This window comes from Polypterus senegalus, chromosome 8 (genome assembly GCF_016835505.1).
Source record: "Polypterus senegalus isolate Bchr_013 chromosome 8, ASM1683550v1, whole genome shotgun sequence".
In the NCBI taxonomy this organism is placed as follows: domain Eukaryota; kingdom Metazoa; phylum Chordata; class Cladistia; order Polypteriformes; family Polypteridae; genus Polypterus; species Polypterus senegalus.
Window position 1 is genome coordinate 127,284,330 of NC_053161.1, and position 18,621 is coordinate 127,302,950.

Genomic DNA, 18,621 nt, shown 5'->3' on the forward strand with positions numbered 1-18,621 from the left:
CTGCAAGCCTGTGGCCTCAATGCAATCCAGTAGGTTTGCTCTCTTGTGTCCCGGGGAAGGTATTGCCTCTCCCCCAGTACTTCCATAATACAGGCATCATGGCTAAGGCAAGGGTCCCAGCCGTGCACAACTAATATATATATATAGTGAAAGCTGGCCCGGATGGACATCTTAAGTTCACCCAACACACGTTTTATTGACACAATATTTACAGTTTAGTCAGTGCACTTCCCAGTGCCTCCAGCACTGTTCTCCCAATGTCCAGGGCACACAGTCAAATAGCCTTTCTCCTGGCCGCCTTCAGTCCTCTCTCCAGCTCCGTCTCTTTTCCACCTGACTTCCGCTCTTCACTGAAGGGAGGCGGCCCCTTATATAGGAATATATCTATACTAATAAAAGGCAAAGCCCTCACTGACTGACTGACTCACTGACTCATCACTAATTCTCCAAGTTCCCGTATAGGTAGAAGGCTGAAATTTGGCAGGCTCATTCCTTACAGCTACCTTACAAAAGTTGGGCAGGTTTCATTTCGAAATTCTACGCATAATGGACATAACTAGAAGCTATTTTTCTCCATTTACTGTAATGGAGTTGAGCTCGAAAGCCGTGGTGGCGGAGTTTCGTGTGACATCATCACGCCTCCCACGTAATCACGCAGTATGTAGAAAACCAGGAAGAGCTCCAAAAACCGCTGAAGAAAACATACATTATATAATTAAGAAGGCAGCGAAACAATTAGAAGCAAGCGAGTGACATATAAAACCATATTCAGCGGCTCACATGAACTGACGCAGTGCGCAGACAAAAAGCAACAGTTCCAAAGAGTGCTGAACAAAATCCGAATTACACTGCTACGCTCAAATAGACAAACCACACACCGTGGCGCAATAGTAGAGGCTGCACCTCTATCGCCGGCGTCCGAGGTTCGATTCCCGAGAGGGGATGCGCTGAGTATGTACGTGTGCTCCCCGATTCATTTTAGCCTCGCATCCCCTTGGTTTGAGACATATGAAAAAATATGCGGTTAACACAGAAAGACAGATCACCAATTGAAGCTTTAGGAATAATGGATACTTTATTCGCGATCAATGATTGTTTTGGTAAAGCCATACTCAGTATATTCATTAGATGAACGGTAAAAAAGTAAGAGCGAGGGGAGGGTAACTTATTGAGGCACGCAGGCAAAACCACAATAGCACGCGGGCTCGATGTACTGTAGTGTGAGTCAACTCGATCTGAATTGCGCGATCACATTTGAAAAAATATATCTTTTCAAGTTTTATTTAGTCCATATATGTCAAACTCAAGGCCCGCAAGCCACATCCGGCCCTGCGTGTAATTATATCCGCCCATGAGATCATTTTATATATTATTGTTATTAATGGCCTGGGGATATGAAGCGCTGGTAACACAATAAACTACAGATCCCATAATGCAGCGCTTCAGCTTCCTTGCCGAACACTTGCCACGTTAATCAAGTCTAGCTTATGATGCTGCAAGTTATTGCGAAACTAGCCCACACGATGCCAAAGAGAAAAGGTGATACATAGAGTCTTTAAAAACCGATGGGAGGCTGAGTATATGTTTACTGACAGTGCCGGTAAACCCGTGTGTCTCATTTGTGGAGCTAATGTGGCTGTAATTACAGAATTTAAACTAAGACGGCACTATGAGACAAAACATCAAGAAAACCTGAAAGATCTGAATGCAATGCACAAGATACAGAAAGCAGAAGAGTTAAAGAAGAATCTGACACCAGCAGACGTTTTTACCCGTGCAAAATCACAAAGTGATTTCAAGTGAAGCTACTTTTATGGGAGACACAAATGCACCAGTGCAACTTGCCCCACTTTCCCTGTTGCCAAGTAATGTTGAACCAAGTCAGCACAACGGTGTTCCCAAATACGCACTTTGCTGATAAACTGAGTGCACTGCGCACTGAGTTCGCACAGCCCGACCTGGCACAGACTACGCAGAGGCACGTGTTCACACTCAAGGGTTTTATTTTTTGCTCTTCAGCCGTGGGTAAACGTCTTCCCCGTGTCCCACCAGCCCAACACAGTCCCAAGCACAAAAACCCACACAAACCACCACTCCTCCCAGGCAATCTCGTTCTCTTCCTCCCGATTCTGGCTTCGAGTGGAGGTGGCTGGCCCTTTTTATACCCCACCCGGAAGAGTTCCAGGTGGTTGACCACCTGGTCCTAATTGCCCTTCTGGGTGGGGCTGAGAATTCAAGCAGCCAGGCTGCGGAGTCCATGCAGCTCCCGTGCCCCCAACCAGGCTGTGGAGGACTCCCATCTCCCATGGAGCCCTGCGGGTGGTTGGGGAATCACTGTCCGCCATGGAGGCTGCCACCAAGCGTCCCGGGGGAGGTACTGGACTGTCCATGGTGGCTCCCCCGGAATATACACAACAGGGGCGTCCCGGCCGGGCATGGGACCCGGCTGTCTGTCACAATATATATATGTATGTATATATGTGTGTGTGTATATATATATATATATATATATGTATATATGTATGTATATATATATATATATATATATATATATATATATATATATATATATATATATATATTGTAGTAGGGGGCAGTAGTGCTCCCTTGAACCCTCAGGTACCACGCCAAACACCTGGTAAAAGTGCTACAATTATTCTTTTTATTATAACAATGTGCACTAAGCACCCTCCACTCCACACTATTCATAAACCACAATAACAATAATAAATCAATAATAATCAATAATAATCACAATCCTCCACTCCCAGACGCGTTGCCCTCCTACCACCCAGCTCAGCTCGCCGTCTGGGAGTTCCCTCAGTCCTTTTATATTCCCTGACCCGGAAGTATTCCCAGTCCCCAGTCCATGTGATCTTGTATCACTTCCGGTCAGGTAAAAAGTACTTTTCTTCATCCCGAAGTCCGTTGCTCTTCCTATGACCTAACTTCCGGGTCATAGTGTACAAATAAGTCTTTGGTCCTCCTGCAGCTCCCTCTTGCGGCCCCTGTGGTATCCAGCAGGGCTGAGGATAAAAACTACATAGTCCATGACTCCCTGCTGGTCTTAGGGGCACCATCTGGCGGCTTGGGGGACTTGGCTGGGATAAACTGCCGGGCACAGTCCACAATATATATGTATATATATATATGTATATATATATGTATATATATATATATGTATATATATATATATATATATGTATATATATATGTATATATATGTATATATATATATATACAGCAACACTCATCACTCACAACAGTAACAAAACAATTACATTGACAATTATTTTCAAAATGTTTCCTTTTCTTTTTCATTGCTTCTTTAACACACTACTTCTCCGCTGCGTAAGCGCTGGTATTTTGCTATATATATATATATATATATATATATATATATATATATATATATATATATATATATGCCAGCAACACTCATGACAACAATTACATTCTCAATCATGTTACGTTATTTTTAAAATGTGTCCTTTTCTTTTTACTTCTCCGCTGCGAAGCGCGGGTATTCTGCTAGTATATTATATATATTATATTGAAAGCGACAACCGAACAATTCAACGGCAGCCATCAACTCATATGCAGGACCATAAGTGAAGGGCTTAAGCATTTTACTCTTATAGTGCTCCTGTATAGTATAATTATCTCCTGTACCGTCATCAGTCCACAACTTGAACCTGTCCCAGTCATTCAATACATAAGACACAATGTTCCTCCGGATATCAAGAGTGAGCCTGATATGGCTGTGCAATATGTAACAAAGAGAATGGAAAAGGCAGGTGCCATCTCCGGCATGGAAACTACTCAGTAAGTGACTGATTGATTGATGGTGATCACCTTGATAGACATGTTAATGGGGGTACGGTTGGAATGGTAAAGAAAATGGGTACCTGAACAATGTAAAGTAAGTCTAAAATACCTATACAATAACTATAATCGTAATAAACGAACAATAAAATAGCGGAGAAGCCGTGGATTAAATAAAAAGGCTGTAGTTATCAGCAGGGAGATGTGATTCCCGTGGCGAAGCAAGGAAGGGAATGTAGAGACCGGAGCGACAGATGGCCTTATATAGGCAGGCAGCCAACAACGTGGGAGGCGTTGGGATGGGGGACTTAACGCCGCCTCACACAGTGACCGAGCTGCAGCCTATGGACGTATATATGTACGTAAGTAGGAATCAGTTAGCGTTGGGAAACCGCGTACCAAATTTCTTGAAGATGGGCCCATAAGTAACAAAGACCGTTGAAAAGTTCAATATGGCGGCCGACAGTGGCATCATACCACTGAAATAAGTACGTACATCGGTTTTGGTTAGCGCAGAGAAGCCGCCTACCAAATTTTGTGAAGATGGGTTCATAAATAAGAAAGTTCAACATGGCGAACGTTGTTGACCGTTATGACCGTTACGCTTAGAATTTCTTAATGGAACCTGCTTAACTTTTGTAAGTAAGCTGTAAGGAATGAGCCTGCCGAAATTTTAGCCTTCTACCTACACGGGAAGTTGGAGAATTAGTGACGTTGGAAAGTTCAATATGGCGGCCGACAGTGGCGTCATACCACCGAAATAAGTATGTGCATCGGTTTCGGTTAGCGCAGGGAAGCCGCCTACCAAATTTCGTGAAGATGGGGTCAGCCTTCTACCTACACGGGAAGTTCAATATGGCGACCAACAGTGGTGTCATACCACCAAAATAAGTACGTACATCGTACGTGGCGGACGTTGTCGACTGTTATAACCGTTAGTCGTAGAATTTTGAAATGTAACCTGCTTAACTTTTGCAAGTAAGCTGTAAGGAATGAGCCTGCCAAATTTCAGCCTTCTACCTACACGGGAAGTTGGAGAATTACTGATGTTGGAAAGTTCAATATGGCGGCCGACAGTGGCATCATACCACTGAAATAAGTACGTACATCGGTAAATTTCAGCCTTGTACCTACATGGGAAGTTGGAGAATTAGTGATGAGTGTGTCAGTCAGTCAGTGAGTCAGTCAGTCAGTCAGTGAGTGAGTGAGGGCTTTGCCTTTTATTAGTATAGATAAATTATTGCTTGACACGACTCTAATTTGGCACAAATATAATGAACAGCTTTTATATTTTTCCATGACATTTTTACATTTGTGTCTGCCTGTCCTCTCACTCTGTTTGTTCAGTTACGACTACAGGAATCTGTAGTCTAAGCTATAGGCAAGCTGCTGTTTTACGGGGCATCACAAAACGATGATGCCCTCTTTACCTCATTTTGCTGTGCTTTTGGTACACACTTGCACAATTCGCTGCCAAGTGTGAAGCAGCAGGTTTGAGGATCAGGATATTCTCCAGATCCTTAAGATTGAGGGGGGACAACTGCCCCTAGTGAAGGAGTTCAGGTATCTTGTTCACAAATGAGGGAAAAAAGAAACACAAGATTGATAAGCGGATTGGAACAATGACAGCAGTTCTGCAGGTGTTGTAATGATCAATGATTACAAAACAGGAAAGTCTAAAGGCAAAACTCTTGGTTTACCAGTCGAGTTACATCCCTTCCCTCACCTATGATCATCAACTGTGGTTAATGACCAAAAGAATGAGATTGCAAGTGCAAGTGGCAGAAATGAGGTTTCTTAACAGACCGGGCTGACACACTTTGAGGGTGAGAAACTCAGCAGTCGGGAGAGCCTCAAAATAGAGTCACTGTTCCTCTGGATCAAGAGGAGACATTTGGGGTGGTTTGACTATTTCATAAGAGTGCTCCCCAAATTGTTCTCCATGGAGCTTCTATGGGCACATTCCACTAAGCCTAGACTCTATGGCAGATCCAGGACATGCTGGAGGGATTACATATCTCATGTCTTTGAACTGTGGGAGGAAACCCACGTAGACACGGGGAGAACATGCAAACTCCATGCAGGGAGGACCTGGGAAGCAAACCTGGGTCTCCTAACTGCGCCACCATGCCGCATTTATACAACATCAAAACTAAAAAGATGTTTATTTTTATTGTATTACCTATAACAGAGTACAATTGTCTGTGGAACAGAAATCAAGTTTATCTTTTATAGTAATACTTCTAGGGAATTGCTTTAAAACTGAAAATTATATATTTGCAAATGTTGTTTTTTTTCATTCATTTTATGTTTTTTGTTTTACAGCTTCCTATTGAATCCCTATTTTACAGAGCAGTTCTCCATGTAATAATAAAGGAACACTTTGGTACATTTAAAAGGTGAGCTACTTTTAAATTGAAAAAACATATCTTCTTAGTTTCAAATATGCAGAATTGGATTTTATTTAATTGTAAAATTTTGGCTTTTTTGGTTCTTTGAACTGAAACTTGCAACAGAATCATTTTTTATTTTAATTGTTTTTATAGTGTAATCTTCTGCTTTTTCACAAACTGAACAAGTAAAGGAACAGGTTGGATTGTATAGATTTTGAAATAATGTACTGTTGACCGTTTTTTTCAAGATGCTTGCTTTTAAAAAGTACTCCTTCACAGTTAACTTCAGAAAAGGACAAGCAATTAAAAACTTTAGAAAAATACATTACAAAGTCTTATTGTGGTTAAACAATCTTCTGTTTTCCAATTTTGTAAATGCAAAGAAATCTTAAGTTGAAACAGGTATTACACATTTTTTTCCATTTTAAATATTCTTTATTATTTCTATTTTTCTGTAGTTAATGTAATTATATAATGTATGCATTAAGGAATATACTGAGTTCTAATTAAAATGTGTACATACTTCACATTTACTGCAATTATTTTTATTTCAACAGAGATACAAAATAAAATAAGTCAATAAAAATAAAACATAACTCAAGTGATTATTTAACTTTGATAGAGCCTGAAGTGGTAAGATGGCTTCACAAGAAGGTGAAGACTTGTAACTAACTTCTAACTTCAAAATAAAACAAATTAATGCATGTTTATTTTGGGATTCATTGTGTACAGCTCTTTTTATTCATTTATTTTATGGCCTCTCCCCAACAGTACCTAAAGCAAAGTGTAATTTAATGAACACAGCTAAAAAAAATCAGATACTTGATAAGTGTACATCATGCAGGGGCACTGCTTCAGTAGCTTTTTTAACTGCTATTTGTAACGGGTCAAATGCTACTATTCACATTACCTTGTGTGAATTAATATTTTGATCAAGACAATAAGCGTTCAAACTAATCATGTCAAAATCAAATGCTACCAGTTGCCTTTGGATCTAATTTTGCAACATGAACATGCCTGTAATAGTCAGAATTTTCTCAGTTACAGATTAAAAACAATCAAGTGTGAGCATCAGTTGTTTTTTTTTTGGGTTGTATTAGACATTTTTTTTTTTTTATGTTGGAATAACAGGTAAACAGAAAGCTATTGTCAACGAAATGGTAATCAGAAGCTTTATCAATGTGTATTTCAATTGTAGAAACATTGTATTTTTATTTATTTTCATTACTATTATATCTTCCTGAAAAAATCCTTTGGCAGTTCCTCTCCTGCCCAACAGGTAAATATATCTGATCTTTATACAGATCTTGGATAATATTTAAAATATAATTCTGTAATAACTTAATTTAGGAGAATGCCATTTAATTAGGTTATTCCTGATTTCATTGGATATGTGTTAGTTTATAGCTTATTTCTCTTTGAAAACAGTTTTCTCAACCTGATGCAATTATCTGTCCATTCCTGTGTTTTTTGTTTTTTGTTTTTTTTTTACCTTTTTCTTTTCTCCTATTTTACTCAAACAACAGTTTTTGCAATTGCCTTGTGGTACAGTATTAACATTAATCACTATTGGCTGCCTTCTTATTTTCACTTTTTGTTATTGGTGAATAAAAATAAATATAGTAAATAAAGCCTCATGTTAATTAGCAAATGAATTAAAACCATGGACAAAAAGAAACATGACTCTCTTCCACTCAAATCATTGAAGAAGTAGGCCCAATATTGGGAATTGTTTAGTTTTCAGTCAAAAAACAACAACAGGCTACCCAATTATGTGACATGTTCCCTTTAAAGCAGTTAAGAATTTGGTGGGGATGAAAAAATGTAGTCCTACTAGAATCAAGTTTAGACCTAGATTGTGTTTATGTGCCAAGAATTTATCGAGCTATGCCAAATTTGCATTAACACCAAATCACTAAGCTTTTGTTCACTCAGAAGGTTGTGACAGTCTGTTATCACGTAGGTGAAATATAGTTTCTAGCTATTAAAAACATCTTTGATAAGTTAGCTTTTAGCTGTACATATGAACTTTATGAACATGTCCCTTTTAATTTCTTAAATTTATGTTGTCATATTGGTGTTTAGTGCAAAGTGTAAAAACAATAAATTAGACATAATGGAAAATTGGTCCAAGAGAATGGGTCAAATAATTCAAAATATGATTACCATAATAGATCTTCTTATATTTAGGTCAGAATAGGTTAACTGGTACCAGGCTAGAGGCTATCTATTTAATCTGAATTAAGAATGCTGTCAAGTTTACAAGTGAGGGTAAAATGGATTCTTAGACAGACTAATGAATTGAAGGAATAGCACAAAATATTGCAGCTGTTGTACCCTTTGAAAACTTTGAAATAAAATCTAGTTATAGGTTAAATTCTTGTTTTAAACACCTGTCTTTGTTCTCATTCTCACCTACAGTCACAACCATTTTAGCAATGACTAAAAGAAGCAGATGGCAGGTACATGTGGGCAAAGCAAGTCACTGGTATGAGATCATTAAATTAACGAGGGGTTAATATTTCTCTCGTCCTCTGACTGCTTTTCTTTTCTTTAATTACCTTAGAAATTTTACAGCTTTGTACATATATTCTTTCCAGTATACTATTGTTAATTTCTTAACTCGTATTTTACTTATATAAAATTTTTTCAAATAAATTTAACTACATAATTTTTGAACAATCTTGTTTTTCACATTTTTCACATAGCCATTTTGGTTAACCTTTTCCAAATGTAATACATCATTGAGATGTCTATTAAAATCAGTTCACCAAGTAATCCTGAACTATAATTCCTGACTTTATAAGTTAGCTGGCAAGTGAATAAAATTAATTGTCTTTTCCTATTACAATGGCATAGAACATATTTTAATCATATTGCTTTGATAATAATCTCATTCACATATTATCTTAATTCTTCTTAGGTTACTGTAATTTTGTCAGTACTAGTAATCACTAATTTTAAATCACAAAGTAAAAATAAATTACTATTGGGAATGTAATATTTTTACTACATTATTAGGGAAAAAAAACACAGAAAATAAATAATTAATTCTGAATAATACTGTAATTTGTTGTTCCGTTATCGTTTCTATATATGCATTATCCTGTTCAGATGTTGGCAGGGATTGGCTCCAGCAGACCCCCGTGACGCTGTGTTTGGACAATGACTGACTGATGACTGATATATTTTTATCTGTACTAGGAGATAGTGTAAAGCTTCTAGACTGTGAAAGTACCCAATTTGGACACCTGTAGTAGGTTTAATTAGAACAAAAATTAGTGCAGTCTTTTGGGTAAAGCACCAGTAGTAATGGGATATGTGGTTACAAAAGTTAAGCAGGTTTCATTTCAAAATTCTACGCGTAACGGTCATAACTGAATCCTACTTACGTACATATATACGTCCATAGCCTGCAGCTTGGTCACCGTGTGAGGCGGAGTTGCGCCCCCCATCACCACGCCTCCCACGTAGTTGGCTGCCTGCCTATATTGCGTCCCCCATCCCCACGCCTCCCACGTAAATTACTGCCTGCCCATATAAGGCCGTCCGTCAGCAGCAATCCAAGCTGTGAGAAAACAGTGAAAAGGAGGCGTGTCAGACGTCATGGTACATTTTCTGATGCAGCCAGACGAAAACAACTTCGTGACGCTGCCCCCAAATACTTGCAGAAAAATCCACAAGTTAATAGAGACGCTGTCGCTAAATACTCGCAGAAAAATCCACAAGTTAATAGATATGCTGTCACTAAATACTCGCAGGCAATTCCACAACTTTAATAGAGACGCTGCCGCTAAATACTCTCAGGCAAATCCACAACTTCATAGAGACGCTGTCGCTAAATACTCACAGGCGATTCCACAAGTTCATAGACACGCTGCCGCTAAATATTCGCAGGCAAATCCACAAGTTAATACCGGGAATGCCTGTTAAACATCTTAGATTCACGAGTAGCAATTTGGGTAATGAACACTTCGATGAATAAAACCTGTTATCTTTACAACACTTGACAAACACGGAATGTAACTTGAACACAACATGTCCTCCAAATACGAACCTGATTGAAAGAAATAATGATAATCAAATCCTTGATGACAGCAACACTCATAACAGTGACAAAACAATTACATTGACAATCATGTTACGTTATTTTTAAAATGTTTCCTTTTCTTTTTCATAACTTCTTTAACACACTACTTCTCCGCTGCAAAGCGCCGGTATTTTGCTATCTGAAAATAAGATAAAAAATAGACTTTTACCTGTAGCCTGTCTTTGGGTTGCTAAGTATTACCATTGCTATCCAGATATGCACCAATATCAAAAGAGGCTTAATGATAAAATGTAAAAAAATTGGTGGCCAGTTTATTGAACGAAAGAGCAATGCATGTTTGTGATTCGTAAAAACATGCATAAAACATAAAGTTGTACAAGTTCATTCATCTACTGGTAGTAAAATCATATTTTTTCCATGAGGAATAAAAATTGAAACACAACTGCCGAACGACTGCCTGTTTTTAATTGAAACAACTAATTGATGGTTACTGTTCTTTTCTTTGGATTTAGTAATACAGTATTGACGTATTCCTGCATTTAATCCCAGTCCCATGTTTGATCGTTTTATGAATTAATTTACAGTTTTCCAATCATTATGCTAATTTGATTTTTGACCAAAAATGTCCAAGTACTAAAAATGTCAATTTAGACGAATGCCAAAGTTTTAAAACTGACCCACACATGAACAAAAAGCAATAAAAAATAGATGTTTTGGCTACTGGCATCAAGTATAAATCATATTTAAACACTTGAAGAGGTGAAGAGCATCTCATTATCAAGCAATGTTAGATTTTCGTTTTTTCTATTGAAAAAAGAAAACTGCATTTACTCCATTATATAATGTGATGTGGCCAGCAGATGGCAGTACTCAGCCACCACCTCTGGAATGTGTAGTAATTGTGTATATTTTTTGTTTTCTCTTCAGACAGAGCATATGAGAATTAGTTGTTTTTACAGGTATTGTTCAACAGATAAACGTGATTGCCGTTGAAGAAGCATTAAACCTTTTAAAGTTAGCAGTATTTGATCAGTGTTTTCATTATGCTGATAAATGTCAGATTTTTTTTATCATATTACAAGTGTGTTTTATCTTGTAGTATTTCATATCCAAGACTGAATTATACAGAAAAATTAGGGAAATTAAGAGCTGTAAGTAAAGGGAGTTTAGTAAAGTATGAGAGTGCATCAAGAAGTTACAAGGCATGAATAAACAGAAATAAGTGAAGCAGTTCATTACAATAGTTTAGCAATGGAAGCCTTTAATAGAAAAGACACTTTCATGAAAAAAAAAACGGAAAAAGAACAGAAGAGAAAGTAGGGTATAGTATGGATTTTGGAGCCAGCATGAATAATCATGATAATTAATTGAATATACAGAGCATCAGGATTAAACTAAGATGAAGCTATGAGAAAGCCATTTTAAAGTAATGTGTTTTCAGCCGTGTTTTAAAGTGCTCCACTGTAGTAGCCTGGCAAATTCCTATTGGCAAGCTATTCCAGATTTTAGGTGCATAACAGCAGAAGGCCGCCTCACCACTTCTTTTACGTTTAGCTCTTAGAATTCTAAGCAGACATTCGTTTGAAGATCTAAGGTTACGATTTGGAGTGGAAGGTGTAAGACATTCCGAAATATAAGATGTAGCGGGATTATTTAAGGCTTTGTAAACTATAAGCAGGATTTTAAAGTCAATTCCAAATGACACAGGTAACCAATGTAGTGACATTAAAACTGGAGAGATGTGCTTGGATTTTCTTTTCCTAGTTAAGATTCTAGCAGCTACATTCTGCACTAGTTGCAATCGATTTGTGTCTTTTTTGGGTAGTCCTGAGAGGAGAGCATTACTGTGATCTAGTCAACTGAAAACAAAAGCATGGATTATTTCTCAGCATCTTGCAATGTTATAAGGGGTCTAACTTTTGCTATACAGTTGATTCCGGTTAATTGGACCACCGGTTAATCGGACCAGCTGCTTATTCGGACCGAATCCTAAAGAACCGAAACAGATCATATTACATAAGCCTAATATTGTTTGCTTATTTGGACCAAAATTCTGTTTAATCGGACCAAAGAACAGTAACAAAGAATAAGAAAAAGAAGCCACAAGTTGCCCACAGAAAGCGGATGTAAGTGTAAAGCGAAAGACCAGGAAAGTGATGATGATGACCCTAATGAGTTAGTGCAAGTGACAACACAGGATGCCAGGAAATGCATTGAAACTTTGTGCCGCTATTTCATGCAGGAGGGAAATGAAGGCAGTCCCATTGATGCGTTAGATGTTTGTGCTGATTTTGTTCGAGTGCAGTGCGTCAACAGAATGCGTCAGATCACACTAGACAAGTTCTTCAAACGTTGACTGAAATTTGGTAATGTAACCTTATTTATTGTGCTTCGAATGCTGAGTTTCATGTAGATCGTTTCAAAGAATTTGTAGATTTCTTTTTCAATAAACAAAGTTGTACGCAACCGTACATGTATATGTACGTAGTTCTTGTTTGTACGTTCGACATACGTGTGTGCAGCACAATAAAAGTCATAATGACATTTTAATATGTTACTTATAGCACATCCCGTCTTGGTTGCACATGTGTAGGGCATGTTCGTGTAATCGGACCAGCCGGTTATTAGGACCAAAATGATCGCGTCCCGATGTGTTCTGATTAACAGGAATCGACTGTATTACTTAAGTGGAAAAATGCTGTCCTAGTAATCTGATTAATATGTGATTTAAAATTCAAGTCAGAGTCAATAGTTACCCCTAAATTCCTTACCTCCGTTTTGACTTTTAATCCTAATGCATCAAGTTTATTTCTAATAACCTCATTATATCCATAATTGCCAATCACTAAAATTTCTGTTTTCTCTTTAGTTTGAGAAAATTACTGCTTATCTTTTCAGAAACACAAGTAAGACATTGTGTCAGTGAATCAAGAGAGTCGGGGTCATCAGGTGCTATTGATAAGTACAGTTGCGTAACATCAGCATTGCTATGGTAGCTCACGTTATGCCCCGAGATAATCTGACCTAACGGAAGCATGTAAATCAAAAAGAGCAGCAGACCCAGGATAGAGCCTTGTGGAACACCATATAGAATATCACATGTCTTTAAAGTATAATTACTACAACTTACAAAGAATTTACTACCTGCCATGTAGGATTCCAACCAATTTAAGACACTGCCAGAGAGGCCCACCCATTGACTAAGGTGATTTCTAAGAATATTGTGATCAATGGTATCAAATGTGGCACTCAGATCTAATAGGATGAGAACAGATAAACGGCCTCTGTCTGCATTTACCCGCAAGTCATTTACTACTTTAATGAGTGCAGTTTCTTTACTGTGATTTGTTCCGAAACCCAACTGAAACTTATCAAGAATAGCATGTTAATTGAGGTGGTCATTAAGCTGCATAATGACTGCCTTCCCTAGAATTTTATTTAAGAAAGGCAGGTTAGAAATAGGGCTAAAATTTTCAAAAGCAGAGGAGTCAAGATTATTTTTCTTGAGCAGGGGTTTAACTACAGCAGTTTTAAGACAGTCTGGGAAGATCCCCATATCTAATGACAAGTCTACTATGTCAAGAATACTATCAATTAGCACGCCCGATACTTCTTTGAAAAAACTTGTTGGTATTGGGTCGAGGATGCAGGTGGATGGTCTCAGTTGAGAAATTATTTTATATAAAACATGTAAATCTATCCTGGTGAAAGAATTTAATTTATTTAAAATGGAGTACCGGGTTTTAAGTGGTTCAGTGTTGGGGAGATGTACTATATCATTTCTAATATCATTAATTTTTTGATTAAACAAAAAGCCTCACAAGTTTCACTAAAAGCATTTTGAAGGCATTCCATTGAGTGTCCTGGATTTACAAGTACAAAACAGTATTCAAGGAGCAATAATCTTCCAAGTTTAAATGAAGCTTTTTCAAAATATTATAGCTAAGTAAATTGTAAAGTAAATTACTTATTTACTTACTATTTCTTAGAAATAAAAAATGCAGAAGTTTAGGATTTACTTTTGTAAGAAATGTGGAAAAATTTGTGCCTTTTGACAGATTTTTAAATGCTTAACTCTGGTTTTTAATGGACTTTGTCATTAATTTGTTGCTTCTGGATACAACTAAAGAAGCAAAATCCATAAAAAAGAAGACATCAGTGGAAACAACTCTGAAACCTAAAGGACACTTTCAATGTTACCCATTTGTGTTCTTATTGATAAACTAGACATTAAGCCCGTTAAAATAATGGGCACTAGAACAGTAGTGCATAAACAGTAGTAACAGTGGCAAGTGACCTTGTATTTGGCTGTAATAGGTGTCACTGTGTTGTGTGCCTTTAATTTTTTCTCACAGTAATACTGGTTTGTATTTCTGTAAAATGCCTATAATTTTCTCTGACAGTAATACAGTGGAACCGAAGTAATTTCCACCATAGGATTGTTTGTAAATACAATGAATCCATTCCAGACCATACGAACTGTATGTAAATATATATTTTTTAAGTTTTTTAAGCACAAATATAGTTAATTATACCATAGAATGCACAACGTAATAGTAATTACAAACCGCACGCTAAAAACACTTTTTTTTAATGAATTTTAAGCACAGGGAAAAAAATGAACATTTGAAAAATCCATAATTTAATAAACAACCAAGAAAAGTAACATTGCAACAATGCATGCGCGCGCCTGTGTGTGTGTGTGTGTGTGTGTGTGTGTGTGTGTGTGTGTGTGTGTGTGTGTGATGTGTGTGTGTGTGTGTGTGTGTGTGTGTGTGTGTGTGTGTGTGTGTGTGTGTGTGTCTCTGTGTCTCTCTCTCTCTCTCTCTCGCGCGTACCTGTGTGTGTGTCTCTCTCTCTCTCGCGCGTACCTGTGTGTGTGTGTGTGTGTGTGTCTCTCTCGTGCGCCTGTGTGTGTCTCTATCTTGCGCGCCTGTGTGTGTGTCTCTCTCGCACGCCTATGTGTGTCTCTCTCTCTCTCTCTCTCTGCACAGGGAATGCACAGGGAGAGACTGAACATCATGTGCGGCCCCACCATGCGCACTTCATCAGAAGACACATACACATGGACACCTGGACGCACACAGGGGTTTTATTAAAGAGGATGATAATGGGTTAAATAACCAGAACATTGAAAAGGAGCAAAATACCAAACGGCTAAAAGAATTCATTCTTTCCAATCAAACATACATACATTCTTGCCTCATTATGCACATTTTTCCATTACCAGTTTGTAATTTATGAACTGATAACAAAAGAGCTGTGAAATCAAACCTTCCCTAATTAAGGTAATATTCAAATTAAAAGAAAAAACGGGTTGGGACAAAATCTGCAACCAAGGGGGTCAAAACTGAACTTAAGAAACACTGATTTAAAGTTAAGGATGGAAAAAAATTGTGAAACATATACAGGTAATTTAGTAATTGGAGGAACTTTCCTTCGCAGAGATAACCCCCACTAATTGTCTTCTGTAGCTACTCTCCAGATGATGACGTGACTCCCCCACCCGCCTTAACTGTCAATCCCCACAAACACAGTCTCTCGGAATTTGCATAAGCACACCCCTTCACCTACAATTTTAACTTAGTTATAAAGTGATCAAAACTCTCGCTTTATATCCCGCCCTCTCATTAAACTTGTATCCCGCATTACCTGTGGGCATGTGAAACGCCAGCGGTAGCCAGCGGTAGAAAGTGTGAATCGCCTTAATATTATTTTGCCGTGGTGTAGAAAAGGGATCCCGTGTTTGCACTTGCCTGGGCTATAGCGCAGGGGGAGGATGAAAAAAATTAAAAGTGCTCACTTTGACTTAAAGCAGAAGCGCAGTCAGCGTCTCAAAGGCCGGCACAGCTATGCTGCTGGCTGCTCGACTTTTGCTGGGCAGGAGACCACAGTTTTTGCAGACACGTTCAGCGCTCTTTGGAGGTCATTCATATATTATATATATAGCAAAATCCCCGCTCTGAAAGCGGAGAAGTAGTGTGTTAAAGAAGTAATGAAAAAGAAAAGGAAACATTTTAATAATAACGTAACATGATTGACATTGTCATGAGTGTTGCTGTCATATATATGCCTGCCTAAATAAGTCACCCTCGCTTTGCTCTTACTTTATTTACCGTTCATTTAATCATGGCTATTGGCGGAAAAATTATAAAATGGAAGGAGGATGGCTTTACCAAAACAATTATTGATGGCGAATCGATTATTCATAAAGCTTGAATTGGTGATGTTTTTCTGTGTTAACCTCATATTTTTTCAGACTTCTTCTCAAACTAAGGTGGTGCGAGGATAAAATGAATCGGGATGCTGATCAATGTAATCGTGTACAGTACCAGGAAATCATGCAATGACAGAAGTTCCCTTTGCTTGTAATGCAAAGTGTGATTAAATGCGTTATTTTTAAGCGCTTATGGAGCACATGCATCGAAGCTTCTCAGCTGTGCTTGTGCTAAGAAAAGGAAATATTTTAAAAATAACGTAACACGATTGTCAATGTAACCTTTTGTAAGTAGTGCCTGGAGGATTCAGTGTGGAGAAATTCTAGAGACAGCGTGTGTATTAACTTGTGGATTTTTCTGTGAGTATTTGGTGGCAGTCGTCACAAAGTTGGTTCCGCAAGACTGCGTTAGCTACGGAGCTCAGCTCAGAGTGAAATGAGGTGAATGGGAGGGGAGATGATGACGTGACTCCCCACCCGCCTTTAACTGTCAATCCCCCCCACAAACACAGTCTCTCGGAATTTGCAATAAGCACAGCCCTTCACCTGCAATTTTAATTTAGTTACAAAGTGATCAAAACTCTCGTTTATATCCTGCGTCCTCTCATTAAACTTGTATCCAGCATTAGCCGTGGGCATGACAAACGCCAGCAGCAGCTTGCCTATAAACTTAATTTAAACTTTAGGTTTACACCGTGCTTTGTTTCCGAAGTAGCTGCACTCATAAATATGGTTGTATATGTCACTCGCTCGCTTCTTATTGTTTCGCTGCCTTCTAAATTATATAATGCATGTTTTCTTCAGTGCTTTTTGCAGCTCTTCCTTGTTTTCTACGTACTGCGTTGACAGTCAGTTCACGTGATTACGTGGGAGGCGTGATGATGTCAGACGAAACTCCGCCCCCCGCGGCCATCGAGCTCAACTCCATTACAGTATATGGAGAAAAATAGTTTCCAGTTATGACCATTACACGTAGAATTTCGAAATGAAACCTGCCCAACTTTTGTAAGTAAGCTGTAAGGAATGAGCCTGCCAAATTTCAGCCTTCCACCTACACAGGAAGTTGGAGAAATAGTGATGAGTGAGTGAGTCAGTCAGTCAGTCAGTGAGTGAGGGCTTTGCCATTTATTATATACTAGCAGAATACCAAGGCGCAGCGAGAAGTAGTGTGTTAAAGAAGGTGCGAAAAGAAAAGGAAAAATTTGAAAAACAACGTAACTTGATTGTTAATGTAATTGTTTTGTCATTGATATGAGTGTTGTTCTCATATCTATCTATCTATCTATCTATCTATCTATCTATCTATCTATCTATCTATATATATATATATATATCTATATATATATGTTGTTTTCATATCTATCTATATATATATCTCTATCTATCTATCTATCTATCTCTATATATATATATATATATACCCGCGCTTGGCAGCGGAGAAGTAGTGTGTTAAAGAAGGAAAGAGAAAGAAAAGGAAACATTTTGAAAATAACGTAACATGATTGTCAATGTAATTGTTTTGTCACTGTTATGAGTGTCGCTGTGATATATATATATATATAGCAAAATACCAGCCATGCGATGTCATGTGTTAAAGAAGTTATGAAAAGAAAAGGAAACATTTTAAAAATAATGTAACATGATTGTCAAAGTAATTGTTTTGTGTATTTGGCGGCAGCGTCACAAAGTTTTTTTCGTCTAGCTGCATCAGAAAATGTACCACAACGTCTGACATGCCTCCTTTTAGTGTTTTCTCACAGCTTGGATTGCTGCTGTCATATATATACACACACACACACACACACACACACACACACACACACACACATACATACATATATATACACATACATATCTTCATATCTACATATCTATATACATATCTACATATACACACATATATATATATATATATATATATATATATACATACCTATCTAGGTGTATAGCTTTGGTCACTGAGTGCAAGGGAAAAATAATAAAATATAGTCTATAAGTTATTAAACAGTAAAACATTAACGTTTTAAGAAGTACAGGTACATTGAGCACTACTGGAGTGGTTTCAGGTAAACTACATTTTAAAGACTGTGTAACACAACAGGTAAGTAACTAACAGCAGCTAAAATGTATATGGA

The 18,621-nt window shown here is 37.8% G+C and overlaps 1 protein-coding gene across 2 annotated transcripts in view; it reads left to right on the forward strand.

Annotated features, from left to right (window-relative positions):
• The window catches only part of mettl25 (methyltransferase like 25), a 142,157-nt gene that overhangs the window by 72,771 nt on the left and 50,765 nt on the right, over positions 1-18,621 (forward strand). For both annotated transcript variants that reach the window (XR_005634717.1, XM_039761766.1), the window contains exon 8: positions 6,151-6,224. Coding sequence is in view for 1 of the 2 variants with exons in the window: in XM_039761766.1 (XP_039617700.1) it covers positions 6,151-6,224 (74 nt within the window). In the remaining variant the exon portion in view is untranslated. The remainder of the gene's footprint in view (positions 1-6,150; positions 6,225-18,621) is intronic.